This window comes from Chrysemys picta, chromosome 7 (assembly GCF_011386835.1).
Source record: "Chrysemys picta bellii isolate R12L10 chromosome 7, ASM1138683v2, whole genome shotgun sequence".
NCBI classification, from domain to species: domain Eukaryota; kingdom Metazoa; phylum Chordata; order Testudines; family Emydidae; genus Chrysemys; species Chrysemys picta.
The window spans coordinates 25,170,248-25,195,953 of NC_088797.1; the positions used below are offsets into that span (position 1 = coordinate 25,170,248).

The 25,706-nt window shown below is 41.2% G+C and overlaps 1 protein-coding gene across 6 annotated transcripts in view; it reads left to right on the top strand.

Moving 5' to 3' along the window:
• Window positions 1-25,706, top strand: part of ARHGEF3 (Rho guanine nucleotide exchange factor 3) — a 265,172-nt gene that overhangs the window by 97,961 nt on the left and 141,505 nt on the right. Inside the window, exon 1 of one of the 6 annotated variants that reach the window (XM_065550987.1) lies at window positions 12,339-12,494. The exons of the other annotated variants lie outside the window; for them this stretch is intronic. Coding sequence (XP_065407059.1) covers window positions 12,462-12,494 — 33 coding nt within the window. The 5' untranslated portion in view covers window positions 12,339-12,461. Of the gene's footprint in view, window positions 1-12,338; window positions 12,495-25,706 lie in introns of those variants that run through there. 6 annotated transcript variants of the gene reach the window in all.

Consider the following 25,706-nt stretch of genomic DNA (forward strand, 5'->3'; position numbering starts at 1 on the left):
ATGGGGAGCAAATATTTAATAATGAGCTCCTCCGTCTGTCAGAGAAAGGTATAACATGATCCAACAGCTGGAAATTGAAGCTTGACAAATTCAGACTAGATATAAGGTGTTAATTATTAACATTGAGAACAATGTACCAATGGTCATGGTGGTTTTTCCATCACAATTTTAAAATCAAGATTTTAGATTTTTTTTTTTTAAGGTCTGATCTAAGAATTATTTTGGGGAAGTTCTTTGGCCTGTATTATACAGAAGGTCAGACTAGAAGATCACAGTAGTCTCTTCTGATCTTGGAATATCTGAATCTGGAATTTGCCTTAGGTAAACTTAGAAGCCTAGTAAATGTCTACAAAATGAACACTTAATACTGAAAAAATTAGGTTTATCTTTCCGTAAATCAATATCCTCTTCAAAAGTGTTGCTGAAAGAGTCCACTTACAAAGCTAACAAAAGCAGAACAGAAATCAATGTGCCGTCACTTATGGCCCTCCCACATTTCCCTTGTTTTTGATATGGTTTTATTACCTCGCTGTACTATTTTGTGGCTATGGAGAGTTGCTAAACCTTTGTTGAGAACATGAAAGCCAACTTATTTCAAGTTTAAACTGCTTTTCAGCTTGATTCTTGTACTGAACTGCCTTGCTTATTTTATTAGCTTTCATATATTGCACTCTGTTTCAAGTGAATTATAACTTCAAAATTTAAAAAAAGCAAGCAAGATAACATATAGAGATAGATACTTCATGTATATTTAACTGAATTGTAATGTCTTGTGAAATGATGAACAAAAACTTTCAAGGTGACTTTATTGAATATCCAGGGTTAACATAATGTGCAGATGCCTACTAGCCAGTGGACAATCTGAAAGATGATAGGTTGGCCCCCCCCAAACAAGGTCAGTTTCCCCCAGATTCTGGGAAAAGGAAAGAAGCTGGGATTCTTATTAGTGCTTTTCCTGGACCTGGTTTGGTGGTTCCATCTGAAGCCTCTACTCACCTGAGAAGGAGCACTCTCTCTTTTCTGCTACCATATCCCAGAGGCTTGTGTCCTGGGGGATTGGGGATGCGGGTCTCCATTACTTTACCCATATCTCCCAACTTCCTGGCTGCTGCAAGGAGGATCCTGTGAGCAGGGCCGGCTCCAGGGTTTTGGCCACCCCAAGCAGCCAAAACAAACAAACAAACAAAAAAGCCGCGATTGCGATCTGCGGTGGCACTTCGGTGGGAGGTTCTTCGCTCCGAGCGGGAGTGAGGGACCGTCCGCCGAATTGCTGCCAAATAGCTGGACTTGCCGCCCCTCTCCGAAGTGGCTGCCCCAAGCACCTGCTTGCCAAGCTGGTGCCTGGAGCTGGCCCTGCCTGTGAGTCAAAGCATTTTCATGTTCTCCGGGCTTTTGTTAATAGCTTCAGCGCCTGCCTCTGCTAATGCCCATACTTTTACTAAGTACACCGCTACCTCGATATAATGCGACCCGATATAACATGAATTTGGATATAACGCAGTAAAGCAGTGCTCCGGGGGATGCGCACTCTGGTGGATCAAAGCAAGTTCAATATAACGCGGTTTCACCTATAATGCGGTAAGATTTTTTTGGCTCCCGAGGACAGCGTTATATCGGGGTAGAGGTGTAGTAGTAAAGTGAAATGGACATGATTCTTTTCAGTTTCTGCACTTTGCTGCAGGGTTCTGAATAGCTCCAGTGAAACAGGCTAGAGTGTCTTTACTCTCACTCTTCTGCTGTTTTGGAAAGTCTGAGTAGCACCAGATGTACACAAGCTGACAGTAGATTGCTTGCTATATCTATATTTTAGGCAATCAAAGCACTTTACAGATTAATAACACCATACCTGTGTGTGTGTGTGTGTGTGTGTGTAAGTATTATACTCATTTTATAAGTGAGGAAACTGACACAGAAGTTTAGTATCTTGCCCAAGACTTCAGAGGGATTTTGATCTTGGACCATTAGTCCATACGTATCTCTCCACTTCACGTTCTCTCTCTAACATGCAACTAAACATGACAGTGGTGTATTAACTACTTTTGCCTGCTATTTGGGCAGTATGTTTCTGGGAATTTGTCATAGAATGTTGGTGTTAACTAGTTTTATAAAAAGAAAGCTAATGTTCTAGTGCTGCATTCCACTCATCAGCAATTCTAGCTCCACAGGTGATGAGTGAGCAATCTTCATAAGTTTGTGTACTACTCATGGATGTAACATGTTTATACGGTGCGACTTTTTTTTTTTTTTTTTAGCCAATAGTTTAGAGTAGTAACTGGTCAATTATTCTGTTTTTAGCCAATCAAAAACTTGAAGCGGTGGGTGGGTTCTAGCTCCACAGGTGACGAGTGAGCTATCTTCATAAGTTTGTGTATCTTGATTTTATTTATTTGTCATTTCTTGAGCTCAAACTTTTGTTGTGTTAGCCCCTTGAAATTTGATTCTGTTCTTTTGTTCCCCTCTTCTTTCACACATGTACACATTTATACAATGTGGGAACTCAAGCCATATTTTCATTCATTGCTGCAGTACATATGGAAGATGTCCCCATGGAAAATGACTAACTTGAATGTCAAGTGGATGCTGTTGGACCTCATTGACATTGATGACATGCAGCAATCTCAGGTTGACAGATAGCAAGCCATTTGCTGACTAGCTGCAGAAAACATGCAAGAACGGTGACTTACATTGACTTTTGTAGAGTAGGTAAATAGCACTTTGTTCTGTGTTGTCAGCCTGTATTGATTCAGAAACTAACGAACGGGGCTGGCTCTAGGTTTTTTGCCGCCCCAAGCAAAAAAAATTTTGGCCAGGACCCGGGAGGGCAGAGCTGGGGGACTGCCCGGCAGAGGGCTGAGGAGCCGGGGCCCCGCTGCTATGGCCCCGCTGCTGCTCCTGGCCGCCCTGCCGCAGTCCCTAGGTGGCTCGGGCCGCTTCGCCCAGCCCCGGCTGCAGCGCTGGTGGGTGGCAGCGCTGGTGGGTGGCTGCCCTGTGGCACCTGCAGGCGGCTCCGTGCGCCCCGCGGGACAGCCCCCAGCCCAAGTGTCCCGCGCTCGGAGCCTGCCCGGCCATAAGGTGCGGGCGCTGTTCTCCGATGTGAACCGCAGCGGCCCCAAGGCCCCCACCCCACCCCCCCCCGTGCAGGACGCGCTGCTGCTGTCAGGGCCGGCTCTAGGCTTTTGCCGCCCCAAGGAAAAAAAAAAAAGACTGTCTGGAATGCCGCCCCTGAAAATGTGCTGCCCCAAGCACATGCTTGGTTTGCTGGTGCCTGTAGCCGGCCCTGCTAATGAATGGTGGCAGTCTGTTTTAAAAGTACCTATGTGAAACAGTTTGGTAATTTCAATCCAATTCCCAATGGACAAATGTCTGTATAACAAAAACCGCTATCAGAAGAGACACATGTTGGCCTTTTTATTGAATCTGCCAATCAGAGTTGCCAAAGATTGAATGGCTGTGAACGCTGAACTACCCCTTCATCCCTTCAGATGATCAGTCCATGTCAGGCTGAGAGACAGTATAGAAGACTTACAGTATCCAGCACTATTAATCCAACACTTTTCATTTGCACTGAAGATATAATAGTCTAATATTTCTTTCTGAAACCTCCTTTCTTTTGTTTTTCTGCAGTGTTCAGAGATTGGGTTGGGTAAGGATAACCTCACTGTTTGAAAAGGGGTAGCAGTGAAAAGCTTTATTTGCAATTACACCGCCATGCGTTCTTTTTTAGGAGTATTTTTCATTGCTGTGCAGTTACCTTGAGCTGAGTCATATGTCTTGGAGGCTATTTTCTGATGGCTTAGGACCTCTCAACTTTTGATATGCATGTGCATATACTTATGTGCTGCTGCAGCTAATTTGCCAGTGTACACATCAGTATGCCTCATGTGTCAAAGTAAAATTGAGACTTATCTACGTTCTGCAAATGCATTTTAGGCTTCAATAGCTTATCCTACAAAATTTCAGTGTACAAACACTGGGACATATGCTATCAGTTTGTGACAGAACTGCATTGGAAGTTATAAATGTGTTTTTGTTTGTTTGTCTTTAAGGCAGAATAACTCTTTCAATACATTTTGGAAATGTAACACTGAATTTCATAAGAAATGTATTGGAACTTCATTTGAAATAATTAAGAATTGGCATATAATTGTAATATAATAATTCAAAACCACAATACATAGTATAACTAGGTTATTCAACTATCAAAGTTACATATTCTCATTTTAATTTGCTGCTGGCTGTATATGCAGCAAAATTTCAAATTTACTCTTTGGCCTTGTAATATACATATATTCATCTCTTTTGTATTATATCAATACATAAAGGAGCACAGATACAGCAAGGTTAAGGCCTGGTCTACACTACGACTTTAATTCGGATTTATCAGCTTTAATTCGAATTTACCCTGCAACCGTCCACACAACGACGCTATTTATTTCGATGTAAAGGGCCCTTTAAATCGATTTCTGTACTCCACCCCGATGAGCGGAGTAGCGCCAAAATCGATTTTAACATTTCGAATTAGGGATAGTGTGGCCGCAATTCGATGGTATTGGCCTCCGGGAGCTATCCCACAGTGCATCATTGTGACCGCTCTGGACAGCAATCTAAACTCGGATGCACTGGCCAGGTAGACAGGAAAAGCCCCGCGAACATTTGAATTTCATTTCCTCTTTGCCCAGCGTGGAGAGCACAGGTGACCACAGATAGCTCATCAGCACAGGTAACCATGCAGGCTGATAATCGAAAAAGAGCACCAGCATGGACCGTGAGGGAGGTACTGGATCTGATTGCTGTATGGGGAGAGGATTCAGTGCTTGCAGAACTTCGTTCTAAAAGACGAAATGCAAAAACTTTTGAAAAAATCTCCAAGGGCATGATGGAGAGAGGCCACAATAGGGACTCTGAGCGGTGCCGCGTGAAAGTCAAGGAGCTCAGACAAGCCTATCAAAAAACAAAGGAGGCAAACGGTCGCTCCGGGTCAGAGCCGCGGACATGCCACTTCTACGCCGAGCTGCATGCAATTCTCCCGATGGGGGAGAGGAGGAGGAGGAGGATGAGGATGAGCTTGCAGAGAGCACACAGCACTCCGTTCTCCCCAACAGCCAGGATCTTTTTCTCACCCTGACTGAGGTACCCTCCCAAGCCTCCCAAGCCAGTACCCAAGACTCTGACCCCATGGAAGGGACCTCAGGTGAGTTTACCTTTTAAAATATAAAACTTGTTTTAAAAGCAAACGGTTTTTAATGATTACTTTGCCCTGAGGAGTTGGGATGCATTCGCGGTCAGTTCAGCTACTGGAAAAGTCTGTTAACGTGTCTGGGGATGGAGCGGAAATCCTCCAGGGACATCTCCATGAAGCTCTCCTGGAGGTACTCCAAAAGCCTTGCCACAAGGTTTCTGGGCAGTGCAGCCTTATTCCGTCCTCCATGGTAGGACACTTGACCGCGCCATGCTTGCAGCAAGTAATCTGGTATCATTGCCTGACAAAGCCTGGCAGCGTATGGTCCCGGTGTTTGCTGGCATTCAAGCAACATCCGTTCTTTATCTTGTTGTGTAATCCTCAGGAGAGTGATATCACTCCTGGTAACCTGGTTGAATACGGGAACTTAATTAAGGGGACAGAGGTGGCCGTTCCTACTGGGCTGTTTGCCTGTGGCGGAAAATAAATCCTTCCCTGCAGTTAGCCAAGCGCAGATGGGAAATTGGCCCTGAGTTTTTCGCGTTTGGCTAGCAGGGATCTTCCATGTTACCAGCCACGCGGTGGGGGGAGGGGTACCGTGATCATCCCAGAGAATTCATGGCGGGGGGGGTGGTGGTTAGTTTGGTGCCTGCACGGATCTTCCCTGATACCAGCCACGCGGTGGGGGGGAGGGGTACAGCGATCATCCCAGAGAATTCATGGCGAGAGGGGGGGGGGGGGTTAGTTTGTTTTCTGCTGCTGCTGAATGTTAACAGAAAAAACGCAGCACTCTACAGGCTATGCTTGGTATGTGGGAAAGGAGGGCACAGAAGCTGTAAAACAATGGCTTACCATGGCCGCATGCAAGCCGAATTCTGTTGCCCAGACCTGTGATCTCTAGCAGCAAAGCCACAGGCACTCAGCATTAAGAGGCAAAATGTGACCTTGCACAGAAATCACATGTGCTATGTAATGTGAATAGTGTTGGTCACCGTGAAAGAGTATAAGCATTGTTCTGCAAAATGTAGCTTTTTAAACAATTCTCTCTTTTTCCCCTCCCTACAGCAGCTGCAAATTCCTCAAGCCTCCCTCCTCCATCCCGAAGGTTATCACAGATAAGGCGTCGTAAGAAGAGAATGCGAGACGAGATGTTTTCTGAAATTATGGAATCCAGCCGCAGTGACAGAGCTCATCTGAATGAGTGGAAGGAAACAGTTTCAAAGTATAGGAAAGAAGCCAGTGAACGTGAGGACAGGAGGGACCAACGTGAGGACAGGAGGGACCAACGTGAGGAGAGGAGAGACGCTCGAGATAAGAGGTGGCGGCAGGAAGACCAGAGGAGGCAGAATGCAACGCTGGGGCTGCTGCGTGAGCAAACAGACATGCTCCGGCGTCTGGTGGAGCTTCAGGAACGGCTGCTGGAAAACAGACTGCCGCTTCAGCCCCTGTTCCACCCTCCACCCTCCCCATGTTCCGTATCCTCCTCACCCAGACGTGTAAGAACGCGGGGGGGGGGGGACTCCGTACACCTTCCCATTCCACCCCAGTAGACAGCCCAAGCAAAAGGCTGTCATTTTTTTAACCTTTTCTTTGTGGCTTTTTCCTTCCCAGCAATCCTCCTCCCAAATACCACCCGGGTTCCCTCCCTCTTTTTCTAATCTATTAATAAAGAATAAATGATTTTTAAATGATAGTGACTTTATTTGGTTTGAAAGAAAGCTGGGGGAAGTGGGAGGGTGGGTTCCTTACATAAAATCAGTCAATAAAGGGGGCGGGTTTTCATGAAGGAGAAACCAACAGATATTTCACACTGTAGCCTGGCCAGTCATGAAACTGGTTTTTAAAGCTTCTCTGATGCACAGTGCTTCCTGGTGTGCTCTTCTAATCGCCCTGGTGTCTGGCTGCGCGTAATCAGCAGCCAGGCGATTTGCCTCAGCCTCCCACCCCACCATAAAGGTCTCCCCCTTACTTTCACAGAGATTGTGGAGCACACAGCAAGCAGAAATAACAATGGGGAGATTTCTTTGGCTGAGGTCAGAGCGAGTCAATAATGAACGCCAGCGACCTTTTAAACGGCCAAATGCACATTCTACCACCATTCTGCACTTGCTTAGCCTGTAGTTAAACAGCTCCTGACTCCTGTCCAGGCTGCCTGTGTACAGCTTCATGAGCCATGGCATTAAGGGGTAGGCTGGGTCCCCAAGAATAACTATAGGCATTTCAACATCCCCAACGGTTATTTTCTGGTCCGGAAAGTAAGTCCCTTGCTGCAGCCCTTTAAACAGAGTAGTGTTCCTGAAGACGCGAGCGTCATGAACCCTTCCCGCCCAGCCCGCGTTGATGTTGGTGAAACGTCCCTTGTGATCCACAAGTGCTTGCAGCACCATTGAAAAGTACCCCTTGCGGTTTATGTACTCGGTGGCTTGGTGCTCCAGTGCCAAGTTAGGGATATGGGTTCCGTCTATCGCCCCACCACAGTTAGGGAATCCCATTGTAGCAAAACCATCCACTATAGCCTGCACATTTCCCAGAGTCACTAACTTTCGTAGCAGCACCTGAGTGATTGCTTTGGCTACTTGCATCACAGCAGTCCCCACAGTAGATTTGCCCACTCCAAATTGATTCCCGACTGACCGGTAGCTGTCTGGCGTTGCAAGCTTCCACAGGGCTATCGCCACGCGCTTCTCAACTGTGAGGGCTGCTCTCATCTTGGTATTCTGGCGTTTCAGGGCAGGGGACAGCAAGTCACAAAGTTCCATGAAAGTGCCCTTACGCATGCGAAAGTTCCGCAGCCACTGGGAATCGTCCCAGACCTGCAACACTATGCGGTCCCACCAGTCTGTGCTTGTTTCCCTTGCCCAGAATCGGCGTTCCATGGATAGAATCTGCCCCATTAACAACATGATCTCCAAAGCACCGGGGCCCGTGGTTTCACAGAATTCTGTATCCGTGTCCGTGTCCATGTCCATGTCAATGTCCTCATCATGCTTGTCGCTGCGCTGCCGCCGCCGCTGCCTCCTCGCCTCGTTTTTCTGGTCCTGGCTGAGCATAAACTCCACGAGAACGTGCGAGGTGTTTACAATGTTCATGACTGCTGTCTTGAGCTCAGCGGGCTCCATGCTTGCCGTGGTATGGAGTCTGCAGTGTTCACCCACCCAGGAAAAAAGGCGCGAAAATGGTTGTCTGCCGTCCGTTGCTTTCATGCAGGGAGGGAGGAGGGAGGGAGGAGGTGAGGCTGTACCCAGAACCACCTGCGACGATGTTTTTTGTCCCATCAGGCACTGGGATCTTAACCCACAATCCCAGTGGGCGCGGGAGACTGCGGGAACTATGGGATAGCTATGGGATAGCTACCCACAGTGCAACGGTGCAGAAATCGACGCTAGCCCCGGTACTTGGACACACACCACCGAATTAATGTGCTTAGTGTGGCCGCATACATTTCGACTTTATACAACCTGTTTTTCAAATCCGAATTATATAAATTCGGATTAATCCCGTAGTGTAGACATACCCTAAGTGTTTACATATTGTGATCGCCAGGAAGTGGTATAAGGAAATTTGAGTGTTACCAGGAAATGATTTTATAGTCCCTGCCTGCCTACTTCAGTTTTTTTGCAATTTAACTCCTATAAAATTCATAAGACTTTAAAAAGGTTTGTTCTTTTGAGGATCACAGAAATATTTTAAAAATAGCTTCCCTGATGATTTTACTTAGTTACTTCAGCCTATCTGATGCAAGGAAAAGCTGGCAAATGACTATAAGAATTTAAAATAACAAGGAGAATACATTACATTTAACAGTTTTAAGGTTACTTTGCCATACTACTGCAGTCAGGGAAGTCTTGTTCTGTCCTGTTTCTGAAGTCTTGTCTATCTTGGTTGCTTTTATCTGCATTAAACTGATTTGTGCATGCATCTAGACCTCTTATAATCTTCTTTCATTTTGCAACACTAGACTCTTAAGATGTTTGATCTTTAGCCAGCACTATTCAGTGGGAGCAAATCTACAGTTCACTGATCTACTGTAGAACTGCACTTCACAGAACAGAGTTCTTCCTGCACCAGTTCATTGGTTCAAATAACAAACAGGGTAACTGTGATTTGGCTGAAACGACACATCAGGCATCATTCTTGAGGGGATGTGTAGCAAGCACAAGAGTTCATTTGTGTGACAGAAGCAATTTAATCTACTGGTATTTCTTTTGGTTCAATAATATATGAAGCTGTACCCCAAAGATGAAAAATTTTTGAGATGAAGTTCACATGGAGGATTTACTTAAAATTTAGAAATATTTGCATGTTCCTAAAGATTTCTGTTGAGGGAACTCTCGTTAACAGTGTCAAAAGATTTTTAGAAGGTAATGGGGGGAGAAATTTTGCACAGTTAGTAACTTTTTAGTGTGCAAAATGCTACAATAGTTCATGCTCCTGTAAATAATTATTCTCTACAGTCCACTTTTCAGATTATGTTGTTGAAAGCTTTTCCTACTTTTAGCCTTCGTGTGTGTGTGTGTTTATATATATATATATATATATATATATATATATATTTAGGTCTGTTCAAAAATATTTTTCTTAAAATTAAGGTCAGGCTGGAAATAAGGCCCCTTTGAGATGTTTCAAATTGGATATCCCAAAACTGAGGTGACTAAAATCATTAGTCATTTTTGAAAGTCTTGGCCTAAATGTCAGAAAACTCCCTATGGCATTTTTTTAAGCTTTCCATTTTTTATTCGTCTATACATCAAAAGGAAAATGAAGCGGTGATTCTCATTTTCAAATGACTTCTTTGCTGATTGATATCAGTTTAGCAGTTTCGTAGCCTGTCTGCTTCCTCTACATTCAGCAGAAGCCTATCATTTAAGCTGATAAAAGATCAAGGTCTTACAGTTAAATGAGGCGCTCTTACCAGTATGTGTCAGTTTTTGTCTTCTTAAAATGTGAAATAAAGTTTAATGGTCCTTAGCTTTCTGCCCAACTCAAATTCTTTTTGATATTCCTGTCTGTTAGAAGTATATAAAGCTCTGAAAAACAAGCCTGTATTTGATGTTCTGAGGAAATAAGAAGAAATTAAAATAAGTGGAGTGAAGATGGGGGCGGGGGGCATGGGAAATAAGCAGTATATCACTTGTTAAAAGTAATTTCTTTTAAAAGAAGATGTTTGTCAGAGATAACAAAATATTGTTCGTCAAATGATTTGTCTATTGTTCATTAAATGATCAGTAGAAACAGTATGGTTCAAAGAGCCTACCTTTTAAAAACGATTTTTAACTTTTGCTCATATTAAGTGTATCTGACGCCTTTAAATTTAATTATGTTTAGCCATAACCAAGTTCTCACACTGTTCTCCTTATTTTAGACATTTGTAGAGTTGGGATATTAACATTATTATGCTTTAGAACATCTCCAAATTCCATCAGTCATATTCATCAGAATATGATGAAAATCTTAAAAATATAATGAGTCAAATCCTCAGCTGGTATAGATGGGTGTGGCTTCATTGACTCACTTCTGATAGCTTCATGTTTTTGATTTTGAGTTAGCCTTTGAATATAAAACAAGAAAATATTTCACATTAAATGTGTTTTTCCAGAAGACATGATCTTTTCCCTCCCTTTTGATGAGTCATTAAAACAGCAGGATCAGTGGATAGTGGATCCAAATTTGTTCACATAAATTACATGCAGATGTCCATTGCATGTGTGTATTCAGTTTGTTGTGTGATCTAAAGAAAGTACACAGAAATACATATACAAATGACACTGAGCAAAATTAGGAGCTGTGTTTTGATAACTTGACCAAAAAATTTCTCAAGGGATTTATCTGTTGTATGCTTAAAGGATATATGATTTTAAATGATAATGTTCTAAACGTTAATGAGGGGCAATGCATGTAATTTTATGCAAATATTGGAAATTTTTATAAAATAATAGTACATGAACTGAGAGAGCCTGGAGATTTATTGATGAGAATTGTTTTTTAAACCGTCTTTCTCCTCTCTCTTCCTACCCAAGAAGAAACTTGTTAGTCTCCAGATGGAAAAACTCTCAAGGAGGTAGTCTGCTGATCTGATCATGAGACTGGGACCTAATCTTGTGAGCCCTTCAAAAGCAGAGCTTCTACCGATGTCAATGTGGGGGAGGGGTGAACGTGCACATGGAGATCTTGCAGGGTGAGGGTCACAAGTCTGAAATTTCAAGACTGCTATTCAATTTGCATTTTTGTGTCACTGAGGTAGCCTCGGTGTATTATCTGAGACATTAAAAGCAGCAATAGCATAACACAATGTTTTCTTAATACAGTGCAATCACTATTTTCCAAACTCCAGTCAAGTGAAGGTTGTCTGGTTCCCAAAGGAACTGACCGAAATTCTGCTCTTGTGGGTCAACTAAGATCAGCAGGAATGAAGCTTCTAGCTTCAGTTCTGTAGAACTAGTGAGCTCAGAAGGGCTAAGAGTAAGCTCATGTGAAGTTCCTGCACAGTCTCTTTCCTACAGAACATGGGACCTTTTCAAAATCTTATTTTGAGGCCTCATTTCAGCAGTGCTTCTATACTCTCAGGATCTTTGCCTGCTATTGCTTAATTTCTGCTGGCTTAGGAGTTCCCAGTTAACTACCCTGCCTCTTTCATGAGGACCTTTCAAAACCTTTGTTAATCAAAGTTTACAATGAAATATATATTTTTAAAAGTCCCCCAATAAATACCTACAGTCTGCTTTGTTTTCTTGACCGAAGCATGTACACTTGGCACTAATCAAGACATTTTGGAAGACAAAAAAAGCACAACATCATTGTTGAAAGTCTACAATCATCCCTCCCTCACATGTACTGCGCATTTTCTCCTATAACTAGGGAACCTCATAGCCACAACAGCCCTGCCCATTCTAGTAAAACTTACTAGTGATTATCTTAATCACGTTGATTGTAGCAGCAAAAGAGTGTCATTCACACTTGGTAGCACTTTTTCTTAAATAACTATTCTACCTGTTTAAATATATTAACTGCAAAGTATTATTCAAAGATGAATGACTTGCCAAAAAAAAAAAAAAAAACCCAAAACCACCAAAACCCCTCAAGATATAGATTGTTGGGCTGGTGTGCATCTCTCAACTTCTGAGACTTGTACTATATAGCTTGCTGTTGCTTCCTGTCATGCATTGTGGCTGCATGGGGAGGAGTTCCTGCAGAAAAGTGGAGAGGAGAAAAAGGGGCCACATTAGTATAAAGAGGATTAAGAAACTACTTGAAATCTGAGTACAGTACAATTATAAAGTACCTCATGGTGTGGTGTTGCTTTTTTGTGCATCATCAGGTATGTCAGGAGCTATGTTTCTTTATTTTGTGTGTGTGTGCGTGTGTGTGTGTGTGTGTGGGTGTCTGTCTGTTTGTTTTTTGTGCACAAAAATTTCACAGATTTTTGTTTACTTAAATGCACGGCAGGATTTAAAGTCAGATAGCCATGCAACCCAGGGGTTGTTTAGGGAGTATATTTATTTATGTAAGGGAAGGATGTACTTAAAAACATGAATATGTAACATGCTATAATACTGCCTAAAGAAAGAGGTTTTTTTAATTGTATTTATTTTTTGTAGTTCTGCTGTAAAATGAGAGAAGATGTGATTTAAAAAAATACGAAGGGCCTGCTTCTGCAACCCTTATGTGAGGACCACCATTTTGTCAAACAGTGGAGACTGAACTGAATAAAGAGTTAGATTCTGAAGTGGAGAGTTGTAATAGATTCATACTTTCTGGATTGGGCACAGAGGAAGATACATAATACATATTGAACAGTGGTTACACTTACTTGCATTAGGTAGCTTTTAACCATGTGACTATTTCCATTGATTTCAATATGAGTACTTGGTTAAATGCTACTTATCATGAGTAACAGGTGTTTGATCAAGTCTGAAGTGGGCAAAGTTTAACTACTTTACTGGTCTAATTCCAGAACTCCTAATATGATCTTTCCAGTTGGACGACTAGAGAACTTCTTATTAAATGAGGCTATCTTCAAATTACTTGCATGTTTTGCTTTTTTTAAAGCTGATTTAATTCCTGGTAGGATATTTGCACATTAAATATTGACATAAAAGTTGAAGCATGTGGTATTCTTTATCATTAGTCAGGTCTTGTCAATGTATCCTTCATGGATTTAATTTATCCTCTGTGTTTTACCATATATATGCAGTATAGAGAACACATAAATTATCTTCTGATGGGTTCATTGTTTGTATTTGTGCTGGCAATACTGCAGCTAGTATTTTACAATGTGGTCATTACATTACATAGGAACATGTTTGTTCTTTGTTTATTATAAATGGACAGCAACAAAAAATGCTAAAATCTATCACATTCAAGGAAGTTAGTGGAAGTTTAGGGCTTGTTTCTGCCAACCTTACTCATGTTGCCAAGCACCGAATTTGGTGAAATAGCCACAGTACTAGTCCATGTATATTGGTGGCAGAATCAGTCCCATAATATGAAGCAGGATGGGTCAGTGACCCTACACAATCGTTCAGAAGACTCTTTCAGATCCAACATAGAAATAATTAAGCAACTACATGATAATTAAATGTTTGGATTGGGCTTCTCATACCAATATTAAGAATAGTGAAGTGATGCCTATTCAGTTAGGATCCTATGTTTTGTTAGCAGTAAACGTTATTTACAATGTTTTTCTGAAACTTTAACTCACAGGAATAAATCCACAGTTGAGCTTTTGGAAAGTATTACATGGTTTTTTGAGACTGAATTTACCCTTTTTCAGGACCTGCCTTAAATTTTATTGGTAGGAAATAAGAGCTGCAGTTCTTTTACTTATGTAATTACACATTGCCAGAGTCTTGTAAAATCATTCATCATATCTCCTATTCACTGTTGCTGATTTAACAAAATACACGTGCAGGTGTAAAAACCTTCACTTTTATTAAATAGCTAGGAATTCTGTGAAAATAAATAAATATAACACTTAATAATGCTGTATACAGTATTGTATGATTGTGGTTGTCTGTCATGCATATGTGGATGCATATAACTACTCAGTCTGTGCATTACATTGGGTATTTGCAGTTACATGAACAATTTTGTGTGCTTACCTTGAAAAACTTGGCTGTAACAAAGGGGGAAATAAAAAAACTTTAATTCAGAATAGACATTGCAATGAGTCACTACAAAGAAAGCTAAATTGTTTTTCTCTAAGTTATAACCTGTATCTTCAGTGTAGCAATGTTATAGCTTGCACATAATTCTTTGAAAAAAGTTACATGAAGTAGTTAGATCAAAGACTAACTACAGGAACTGTCTGTGGTTTTAAATATATCAGCACAGCCATGTTGAATGCAGAATATTGAGATAGCAGAGACAAAGCAAAATACTAGACCAGTAATTAGGGCACTACCAAATTCACGGCCATGAAGCATCACAGACCGTAAAATCTGGTCTCCACCTGTGAAATCGGGTCTTTCATGTGCTTTAACCCTATACTATACAGATTTCATGGGGGAGACCAGTGTTTTTCAAATTGGGGGTCCTGACCCAAAAGGGAGTTGCAGGGGGGTAACAAGATTATTTTAGGGTGGGGGTTGCGGTATTGCCACCCTTACTTCCATGCTGCCTTCAGAGCTGGGCAACCAGGGAGTGGCAGCTGTTGGCCGGGCGCCCAGCTCTGAAGGCAGTGCCCTGCCAGCAGCGGTGCAGAAATAAGGATGGCAATACCATACCATGCCACCCTTACTTCTGCACCTTCACAGCTGGGCGGCCAGAGAGGGGTGGCTGCTGACTGAGGGCCCAGCTCTGAAGGCAGCAGTGCAGAAGTAAGTGTGGCAGTAACATACCATGCTATCCTTGCTTCTGTGCTGCTTCTGGCAGTGGCTCTGCCTTCCGAGCTTGGCTCCTGGCAAGCAGACTCCGTTCTCCAGCTACCCAGCTCTGAAGGCAGCATCGCTGCCAGCAGCAGCACAGAAGTAAGGGTAGCAGTACCGCAACACATCCCCCCGCACGCACCTACAACTCCTTTTTGGGTCAAGACCCCTACAATTACACCACCAGCTATTTAAATCTGAAATTTCACGAAATCATGAAATTTATTATTTTTAAAATCCTATGACCATGAAATTGACCAAAATGGACCATGAATCTGGTAGGGCTTTACCAATAATGGATGGCTGCAGCTGCCTAAAATGTAAGTCTGGTTGAATCTCACATACAAGCCTAGTTTAGAGAAATTATTTAATTCTGCTACAAATGCAGCAACATGTGCAATCTCTCTAATGATGAGAATCCTGCAGGGGATTCTCAATGCTTGAAAGGGTTCTCTTGAATCAGTCAAAAAAAAAAAATCCCATGTGTAAAAGTTGTTATATAATGAAATAAGCCAGATAGATCCCTCTTATTGGGAGAAAGCTAGAGGCATAGTTTCACACTCACATACTAACTACTTAAGAGATTTTCTTTCTTTGTTTCTTCACTTTTCCAGCTGAGACAGAGTACAGCTAAACTGCAGCCCCTCTTACTCAGGAACCAAGTAGAAATGGCTTCAGCTCATCCCCTTAATCAGATGGGATAAGCTTGGCCAATAAGGGTCACATGTGAAATAACATGTGTCACTTGCCACATGTGACCTAGCTGAATGAACCGGGCTTGAACTTCAAATAAATGGTTAACAGCTGCCAGTAAATTCACCGATATCCAGATAGACCAAAAGGTGTTTATGGTATCATCAAGGGTACAAACACAACTTGACCTAGTTTGTAGATACAGGGAGAGCACTGGTCAAGACTATTGAATACTTTTTCTGTTTGAGATAGAGCTAGCATGGCTCTATAATAAATTCCTTCTCCCTGAATAGACAAGACTAGAATCTGCAACCTCTTCTAGGTCAGATTTCCAGAGACACTGGAATCCAGGGCTATGGAACAACTATTTGCACATTCACTGGTTGAATTACTTGGGAGCTCAACACCCAAAGAATTGATCTGATACAAATAGTGCTTGAAAAGAAGGTCTTATCTGGGAAAAGAGTAGCAAAAGATGTAAATTTAAGTATGTCTGGGACTACTTTAATTTACACCTTCTCTCTCGTTGGTGTATTGGACCAATTCAGAATTCCTTAGATACCAGGAGAGTGTATGTATTCTCAGTTGTTAACTTTTAAGCATTGTTTGTGTTGCAGAAGTGTCTAGAGGCCCCAATTACCTCTGAATTTGGCTTGAGGAGTCTATTGCAAACCATGAAATAGATTTAAACATATTTAGCTCTCAGTTAGATTCTAATAATTTGTACTCTTCCTTGCCTTCCCAAAAAGGGACGGGAGAAGAGAATAAATAGTCCAGTCCTCAAATAAAGCTTTGCTTCCAGCATCCCGTATATGCCCACCTATTTCCTGTTAGTTACACACAGTGAATGAGATTTTCATTGTTCATTTTCATTTTGTTACTTTGATGGCAAAATCTCAAATCCATCTCACATTACAAAGACAAAAGAATAAATCTCACTTTTCACGTTCAAAGTTGGATGGCAGAGGATGCTCTTTCCTGCTGCCATTTTCCTGGCAGGGTTGTGAATTTAGGTAGCCAGATTAGAATTACAAAGAGATTTGGACCCTGTTTTCATAAGGGCCTGTAATAGCATTCATTAGATTTTCGGTAAAATCAAAACAGACAAATGTATGTTTCTTGTAGTTGATATAAAAACTTGTGTAGCTTTTAGTTGAATCCTCTAACCATTCTTGGCCATGCACATACCAATATATAGACACCATGGTGGCCAGCTAACTGCATGCATACGGGATCGTACTAGAACTTGCAAATATCTGTTAAAAATACTTAGTCTATTGCTGGACCCTAGAGGGAATCTCCATTAGTTATCAATAGGAGTAGGACTTAAATTAAATGTTCAGGTCCTGAATCAGAGAACAGGAGAATTGCTGTGTCAGAGATTTGATCAGGTCTTGCATATTCTAAACAGTAGAGGGCAGTAGAAACATACACAGAAGCTAATGTATTACAAAATTTTAAAGGTTTTTGGTTCTGTTTAGAGTTCAAGTGAATTATTTGCACCAATATTATATAAAGAACTGATATATTAGTGGTTAGAAGATTGGGTAAATTGTTCTTTTATGCTTTTCTTCATTCTGTATTAGAATCTGGTATTAGCCTATAAAATTATGGCCCTGTGGGTATGTACTTTGCATCATTAAACCTTCAAAGAGACATTGTGCTGTGAGCAAATCTACTTCAGGATCCTGTGGGGTTTCCCATGCCCTCAGGACTGCCTTCAAAATCTCAGGGCTTTCACTGGTATAATGTGAAAGTACCACTAAAATACAAAAGAGAAGGAATAAAGAGATGAGTCCTGTCCATGCAGGCCTCAAAGAAGACTGTTCTGAGACTCACTTGTATTTGGATCCACTTGAAGTGGGAGACATGTTATTTTTTCTCTTTTTTAAAAGAACCCTATTTGTTAGATTTTAATCAAATAGCAATGAGAAACCTTGGGATGGGGGGAGGTGGTCATCCAAGGGGAAAATCATAGGCTTTTTGTTAGCCATTGTAGGAAGGAAGGCTCATAGGATTAGCATGACATGGTCTGTTCATCCCCCTTCACTCCTCACACAAATAAAGAGCTGTAATTAAGAACTTTGTATTGTATCAGTTAATACAAAATTCCTTTTGGCATCTGTAATTCTTATTTCATCGTAGAAACTTGAATACCAGTACAGTAGTAATATGATAAGATGTAAAATGGCTAATCTTACATGAGCCCTTAGTCTTCTTCTAGTACCACAAAGCAAGCTGGCATTAAGCTGAGTAATAAGACACCACTGCTGCCTGTTGTGGTTCATTTCAAAAGTCTGCTTTGTGATGTTATATCCTACCATCTGTGGCAGGAAATGTTAAATTAGTAATTATTCAACAAACCTTATAATGGAAGAAGATTAATCTTTTGGACAGGTAATTTTATACCCAATTTAAATTGGATCCAAAACAAATTTTGTGTGTGTTAATTGAGAACCACATGTATAAAACACTTGGGTTAGTATAGCTCATTGTTATACTGAGGAGACCAACCTACCCAAAATATAAACTTTTAAGTTTCTAACTTGATGCTGATTTTACTTTATTTTGGAGCTATATCATCCATGAAACTTCTGCCTATCTGAAATTAATATATTTATAATCCCTCGAGAGCCAGAATGGTACTGAACACATTTCAATGGTTTCTTAAAGTACATACCTTTATGTACATTTCACAGCCCACTATAATATAGCGCATCTTGACATTCTTTTATTTGGCAAAATATAATCACATTTTGGAATATGATGAAAAACCCAGCTTCTTACACAGATCTTTTTTCCCCAATAACAATGTTGGAGAGCAGTCCAGCAGTCTTCTGGGACTTGCAATTTTTCAAGTGATTTAAAATAAAGTGCTGCAGTCCCTTTTTTTGACCTAGTAGGGTTAAATCCTGATTTACGTGAAGGGCATGCTTTAGCAATAGGAGCAGACTGGTTTTCTTAAACGTAGTTATTTTGGTGCAATTCTGTGTGAGACACACTTGTATTTTGGAAAAAAAAATGGCTAAAGTAGATTTGTTACTTCCTTCCCCATCACGGGATATTTTTTATCTAGTTATTTTCATACATCTTGTATTTCCTCTCCCAGGTGGTAGTATATAAATCTCCGGTATCGATAAAATAAACCTGGTGATGAAGAGAGGATGCCAATCCATGCTTCCTGTAACAATGTCTCATTACTCTAATTCCTGTAATTAAATCATTGCTTTTTTATATAATTAGATATCTTACTTTCTCATCTCCTGTGAGATAATTACTGAGAAGAACAATTCTATCTTGATATATTGAGACCAGGAAGCATTCTGCTTTTAGCCTGCCAGTGATGTTGACCCACATGGTGTGAAAGAAGGGCACTTAGTAGCACCTGCTATATACTTAAAATTGCTAACAGCAGGTGTTCTAAAACACAGTCATAGCTTTCTAAAACAGTCTCTGCCCAAAGGTGAATGTGTTGGGATTTCTATTGTTTGTTTGTTTGTTTTTATGGAAAGAAATTAATCCCTTTGGGCTATTTTTGAGGTTGACAAGGTGGAGGGGGGGAGAAAGGGAACACACTCTTTTAGCCAACAGTCCAGTGAAAACAGCTAAAGGTTGACACTTACCATAGATGCAGTATGAACTGAGAACTAGTGCTTTGGCTTGGTTTAAAAAAAAATATTTTTTTAACTGTCTGTTGGGCACAAAGAGAAGAAAATGTCCTTAAGTCTAGAGGTATACACTTGAAATGTGTACACTGTGTATATATGAGTAGCCAGTGCACACATTTTTGTATGCAGAGAAGTCACAACGGGACAGGCGTGAATGCTTACTCACATGTGCAGACACACACACCCCTATTGCTAATATCTGCAATTGAAGCACAGATGAAAGAGGAGGCATCAAGGACTTAACACCCAAACCATTTCCTAGTGAGGATATAAATCAAAACTGTTCCAGACCTGTTTTTAATTTTAATAATTATACAACAAATAATAAAGAACAAATTTGTAGTGAGATAGATGCTACTTGACCACAGATGCATTATGCTGTTCTGGAAAACTTATGATTAAATAGAAAATACTGTGATTAAATAATATTGCAGTTATGACACTAATCAACTAAATAAAAGACATTTAAAATGAACGGGGATTATTCTCTCATTATCTCAGATTTTTCAAACAACACATCCGCCTATTGGACAAGGACAGGATATTGACTATAATTATGTCTTTCCTAGTTTTTGTTCGGAATTTAAAGTAGAGATAGGCTCGAGTCAGAAAATTCAGATCCAGATTTTAAATACTGCAAATTTCAGGGGTATTCAGATTTCGGATTACCGGTACTTCCCCAATATGGAGAGAGGATCCTAAATAGTATTGATTTATCTCAGTGCGAGACACTAATTTTCATGTATTTTCTAAATTTTTCTGAGTCTGTTTCTTCTCATAGACCTCTGGAACCATATAATATTGAGGTTTCTTCTTGAGGTTTAATCTAGAAGAAAGTTAATACACTCTCAGAATGTAAGGTCCTTATAGTAATATTAACTTGTCCAGTTGGCTTATATAGAGTACATGTGTATATACAGATAATGTGTGATAAAAATTTAGTATCCTAACTTGTAATCAAAAGTATTATACATGTGCAATGCAGTCAATCTTGAGTTTCCATAAGGACCTTAACTTATCCATTCCATGACATGTTTGTGTTCAAATCTTCAATCATGTCGCATGAGTGTCCCTTTCTTGGCATGCTGATGGAATGATCCATGCTTGTTTATACAGCACATTCTGTTGTCTGGGCTTGTGATCTGTCTGTCACACTCCCTTTCCTATCCATAGGAATCTATAAGTCCTGTTCTTTATTTTCATTATAATATGTCAGTGTTACAGAACATGCTGAATTCTAGGTAATATTAATAGGAACTGGACATGCTGTCTGTGGATGGTATAAAAAATCAGTCCTTCCACTCTAGTGCTATCCTACCCTTATCAGCATATTTGCTTTTGTTGTCATATCATGTTACCTTGGATTTATATAATACTACATGATTTAAGAAAAGAGGATAACCTAATACATAATGTGATATGATACAACTAGAATTTTTCTGTGTGTTTGTTGTTCAAGCAGTGCACACAATCAATATTTTAATATGGTAGGGACACTGATTACTTACTACTTAAATTACCTTAGGAAGCTCAGGTTTTTGTTATTATACAGCTTAACTGTATTTAACATTTGGATTTTAAATTCATGGAATTAGACATTTAGTTGCACAGTGTGTCTGTAGCACTCTAGGGCACTGAAAATCAGATAATGCTTAATCATACAAATATACGTTTAGAATCAATGAAGTGGTTATTTTTTATTAGAGGGCTTTTAATTCATTTGTGGAATTTTGAATGTATTTCTAGAAACGTGTTAATCAGAAACATGCAGTTGCTGATAGCTTTACTGTTACTTATGCTTTTAAGGCCAGGTTTTCGTTCTCATTATTTTCAGGGGGTTGGGAGAAGCTCAGTTTTGGCAAGCCCAGGATAAAATTTCAAAAAGCATTTAGGTGACTTTTAGTGATACTTAGTCATGTAAGTCACATAAGTGCTTTTGACAATTTTACCCACAGTAGGGTTACCATATTCAAACATTTAAAAAAGAGGACACTCCACGGGGCCCTGGTCCCGCCCCCGGCCCTGCCCCAACTCCGCCCCTGGCCCCGCCCCTTCTCCAACCCCTTTCCCAAAGTCCCTGCCCCAACTCTGCCCCCTCCTCTGAGCACCCCGCATTCCCCCTCCTCCGTCCCGCTCTGATCTTGGTTGGGGGTTGCTAAGTGCTTCCCTGCTCCCCACTCGCCCTGCAGTCCCTGCACCCCCCCCACCTGCCCTGCACCACCCTGCCCCTGCAGCCTCTATGCCCCTGCCTGCCCTGCTCCTCCTTGCCCTGCAGCCTCTGCACCCCCCCATCCCTGCAGCCTCTGTGCCCCCTGCACCCCCCCTCCCCTGCAGCCTCTGTGCCCCCTGCTCCCCACTCACCCTGCAGCCCCTGCACCCCCCGCCCCTGCAGCCTCTGCACCCCCTGCCTGCCCTGCCCCCGCAGCCTCTATGTTCCTGCCTGCCCTGCTCCTCCTCACCCTGCAGCCTCTGCACCCCCCGCCTGCCCTGCCCCTACACCCCCTGCCCCTGCAGCCTCTATGCCCCCGCCTGCCCTGCCCCTGCAGCCTCTATGCCCCTGCCTGCCCTGATCCTCCTCGCCCTGCAGCCTCTGCTCCCCCACTCACCCGGCAGAGGGAGAGCTGCGGGCTCCACGTGGACTCAAACACTGTTCTGTGCTGCTCTGCAGGGGAGGAGGGAGCGGGGAGGGGGAGGGACTCTGGCTGCTAGAGGCCCCAGTGGCTGCGAGCGGCTTTCAATCAGCCCCCGCCATCCAATCAGCCGAGCTGCACTCTGCATGAGGGGAAGGGGGAAATCCTGGACATTTCTACTTGATTAGAAATCCCCCCTGGATGGCCATTTAACGCTGAAAAAGCCGGACATGTCCGGGGAAACCCGGACGGATGGTAACCCTAACCCACAGAGTTTTGTGCCTGCAGAGATGGAGGCTCGTGTTTGAAAATATGGCACTTCATTAACATACGGGGGGGGGGGGGTGAGGGTGGGAGAGAAATGGTTCCTGGTAGGATTTGGAAGCAATACATTTTATTTTTGAATGAACTATGCTTCATATTCCAAAAGAGAAGTAAAAAGATAGATATGGAGTAATCAGTTATTTGTTCCCTCTATACTTATTAACAAAAAGACATCAAAGAATAAACATCCTTGTCCAGATTAAAAATAATTGACACTGGGAAAAAATAGTAATGCATACATACATATAATGAAAATAATTAGTAAAATTAGTTTGACCATCATTTTTAGGAATATAAAAATCATGAAGGACGGTCACATTTTTAAGGCTCTGTGACTGTCTGCTACAACTTTAACCTGCTGGTTTCCACCTGATGTAATCTGTTTATAATTGTTCAGTTCAGACTGAAGAGGGTTTTACTAAAAACACTTATCTTTAAACATTATCTTTAAATATTTGAATTGGGACTCAAGAAGTGGCTGTGTATGTGAGAATGGAAACAGGCACTGAAACCAAGAATTTTCTGTACCAGTGAGGGTTTGGCAGAGCAAAGGAGGCTGGAATGGAGAATGAATCACATTGAACACATTTTGGCAGATGATCCAAGGGTCAATCATACATGCCCTTTCTAAAATAATGGCCAAAAGCCTATATATAGTTGCTGTTAGATAACTCTGCAGCTACAACAGTTTGTCCTGTCTTCTTCAAATTCATTCTAATCCTTCAGCCTTGCTAATTTGCTTGTGTTTCTTATTTAATTTTTTAATTAGCTTTAGGTAGAACTCTGCCATGGCTGGAAATGTCACGTTCTTTGTTAATCCATGGCCATGTGACCATGAGTAAGATTCATTTAATGAATTCTTAAGCAAAGGAGCTATCATCTTGTTTTATGTGCTGTCATTTGTTACTATCCTTCAGTGTTAATGTTGTTAGGTTTATGTTATCCTTTGCCTTATTTCTGTGTAATTGCAGAGAACATTTATTATAGCTTCAGAGGTGAATTGTTGTTTCCTAGTTGAATGATTAACCTTATATGATTTATAAATATGTAATAATTCACCAAAACTCTAAATATTTATTTTAAAAAAGGGAATAATGCTTAATCCCTTCTAGAATTTGGAGCACATACTCTTTTTAAATACACAAGATATTTCCTATCTTTCTGTGGTTTCTTCCTTTTAAGAAGAAGAATGTCCCCTCCCTGGGTAGTGTATAGACCTCAGCTGCATTCTTTTCCTTTGAAGTGATGGAGTAGCCAACTTTTTGTTATGTTAGAATGTTGATTCTTCTGGAATGTATTGGATTTTAAGGTTTACAGACTGAGGCGTGGTCTACACACAGTTTTTGTACTGGTATAACTGTTAGTTGCAGCCGTGGGTTGTGTTTTTTTTATTTTTGCTTTTCTTAGTGATGAAGCAGTACAACTTTTGTATGTAGACCTGGCATAAAAGAAGAATACTTCCATAGTTCTTGCTTGCAAAGCAGAGACTGAAGAATCAAAGCATACCCAAATATACCAGTACCTAAACCCTTTGGAGTAAACTGAAAGGATTTGGGCAATTACGTATGTAGAGTTTTTATGAGTTATACAGAATATTCTACAGTTCATTTATTAGTACCTTATGAAGCATTACCATGTGAACAAAGTCCATTTTGTAGCGCTCTATCCCTGACTTTTTATTATATGTCTTTCATCATTAATTCATCATGCTTGTCCTTATTAATAATGTAGATTAGTTTATTCTGCAAAGTAAAATGTACTGAGTGTTGCCTCCGATTTACACATCTGCTTGTTTGGCTGTCTAAACCAGAGTTCCTCTGGCATTCCAGTCTGTCCTTAACTTGTTGCTGATAATGTTTTGCACTAGAACGTAACAGCAAGAGGTGTTCAATTATGCACACTGTAAAAGGGGAGAATGTGGTTCAATTAAGCATTTCCATTATATCTTTATATGAGAATTCACAGTCTGGTTCTGCTTTGAAATTAAAAAATGCTAAAATGCAACTGTTATGGTTTTAAAATAGATCTCTACTTTTTTCTCCCACTTTTATATAAAATCTTGGCTATAATTTTGAGGATGAGATTCTGGGCTTTTTCTTTTTCTTTTTTAAATTCCCTGAAAGAGATTCAAACATAGCATAATTGCATTTTAATATGATTAGGCAATTCATAGATGTATTTAGGTTTAGTAATGATATATTATGCATGTCAGCAGCTATGCTTAAATTATTAACATCGTGTTCAATAAAAACATTTGACTTTTATGATATTCTCTCTTCTCTTTCATCAAAGAGAAAATACCACCTTGGCAAATGATCTTACTGGATTTCACAAGCCATGCACTGGCCATAATAAATATGTTGGTTGTGTTAGTAATAGGTGGAAAAAGAAGAGCATTATGCTTAACAACTGTTGGGGAGGAGAGCGTAGAAGACAAGTTGTTTCTACTGTTACTGTTGGTAATTTTTCCTGAAAAATAGTTATTTCTTGTGAAAGTACATATTCTGTAATACTCTTAAAGTTAGTGAAACTTACTGTATCAGCCACTGATGCTCATTTGTGGTATAAGTACCATCAACTGTGGTCCTTGAAATACTTGCTGGTGGTCCTTGCTCTCAGCTGCTAAAGCACATATTAAAAGAAGTTAAAAGTACAGTAACTCCTCACTTAGGGCTGGTCCACACTGGGGCGGGGGATCGATTTAGGAAACGCAATTTCAGCTACGAGAATAGTGTAGCTGAAGTCGACGTTTCCTAGATCGAACTAAGTTTACTTACTGCGGGTCCACGCGGCGCAGGCAAGCTCCCCCGTCGACAGCACTTCCTCCTCTCGGCAAGCAGGAGTTCCGCAGTCGACGGGGGAGCGCTTCTGGGATCGATTTATCGCGTCTAGATGAGACGCGATAAATCGATCCCAGAAGAATCATAGAATCATAGAATATCAGGGTTGGAAGGGACCTCAGGAGGTCATCTAGTCCAACCCCCTGCTCAAAGCAGGACCAATTCCCAACTAAATCATCCCAGCCAGGGCTTTGTCAAACTGGGCCTTAAAAATCTCCAAGGAAGGAGATTCCACCACCTCCCTAGGTAACGCATTCCAGTGCTTCACTACCCTCCTAGTGAAATAGTGTTTCCTAATATCCAACCTAGACCTCCCCCACTGCAACTTGAGACCATTGCTCCTTGTTCTGTCATCTGCCACAACATACAATGCAACTCCCCCACCTTTTCTGCCCTGCCTGTCCTTCCTGAACAGTTTATATCCATCCATGACAGTACTCCAGTCATGTGAGTTATCCCACCAAGTCTCTGTTATTCCAGTCGCATCATAGTTCCCTGACTGTGCCAGG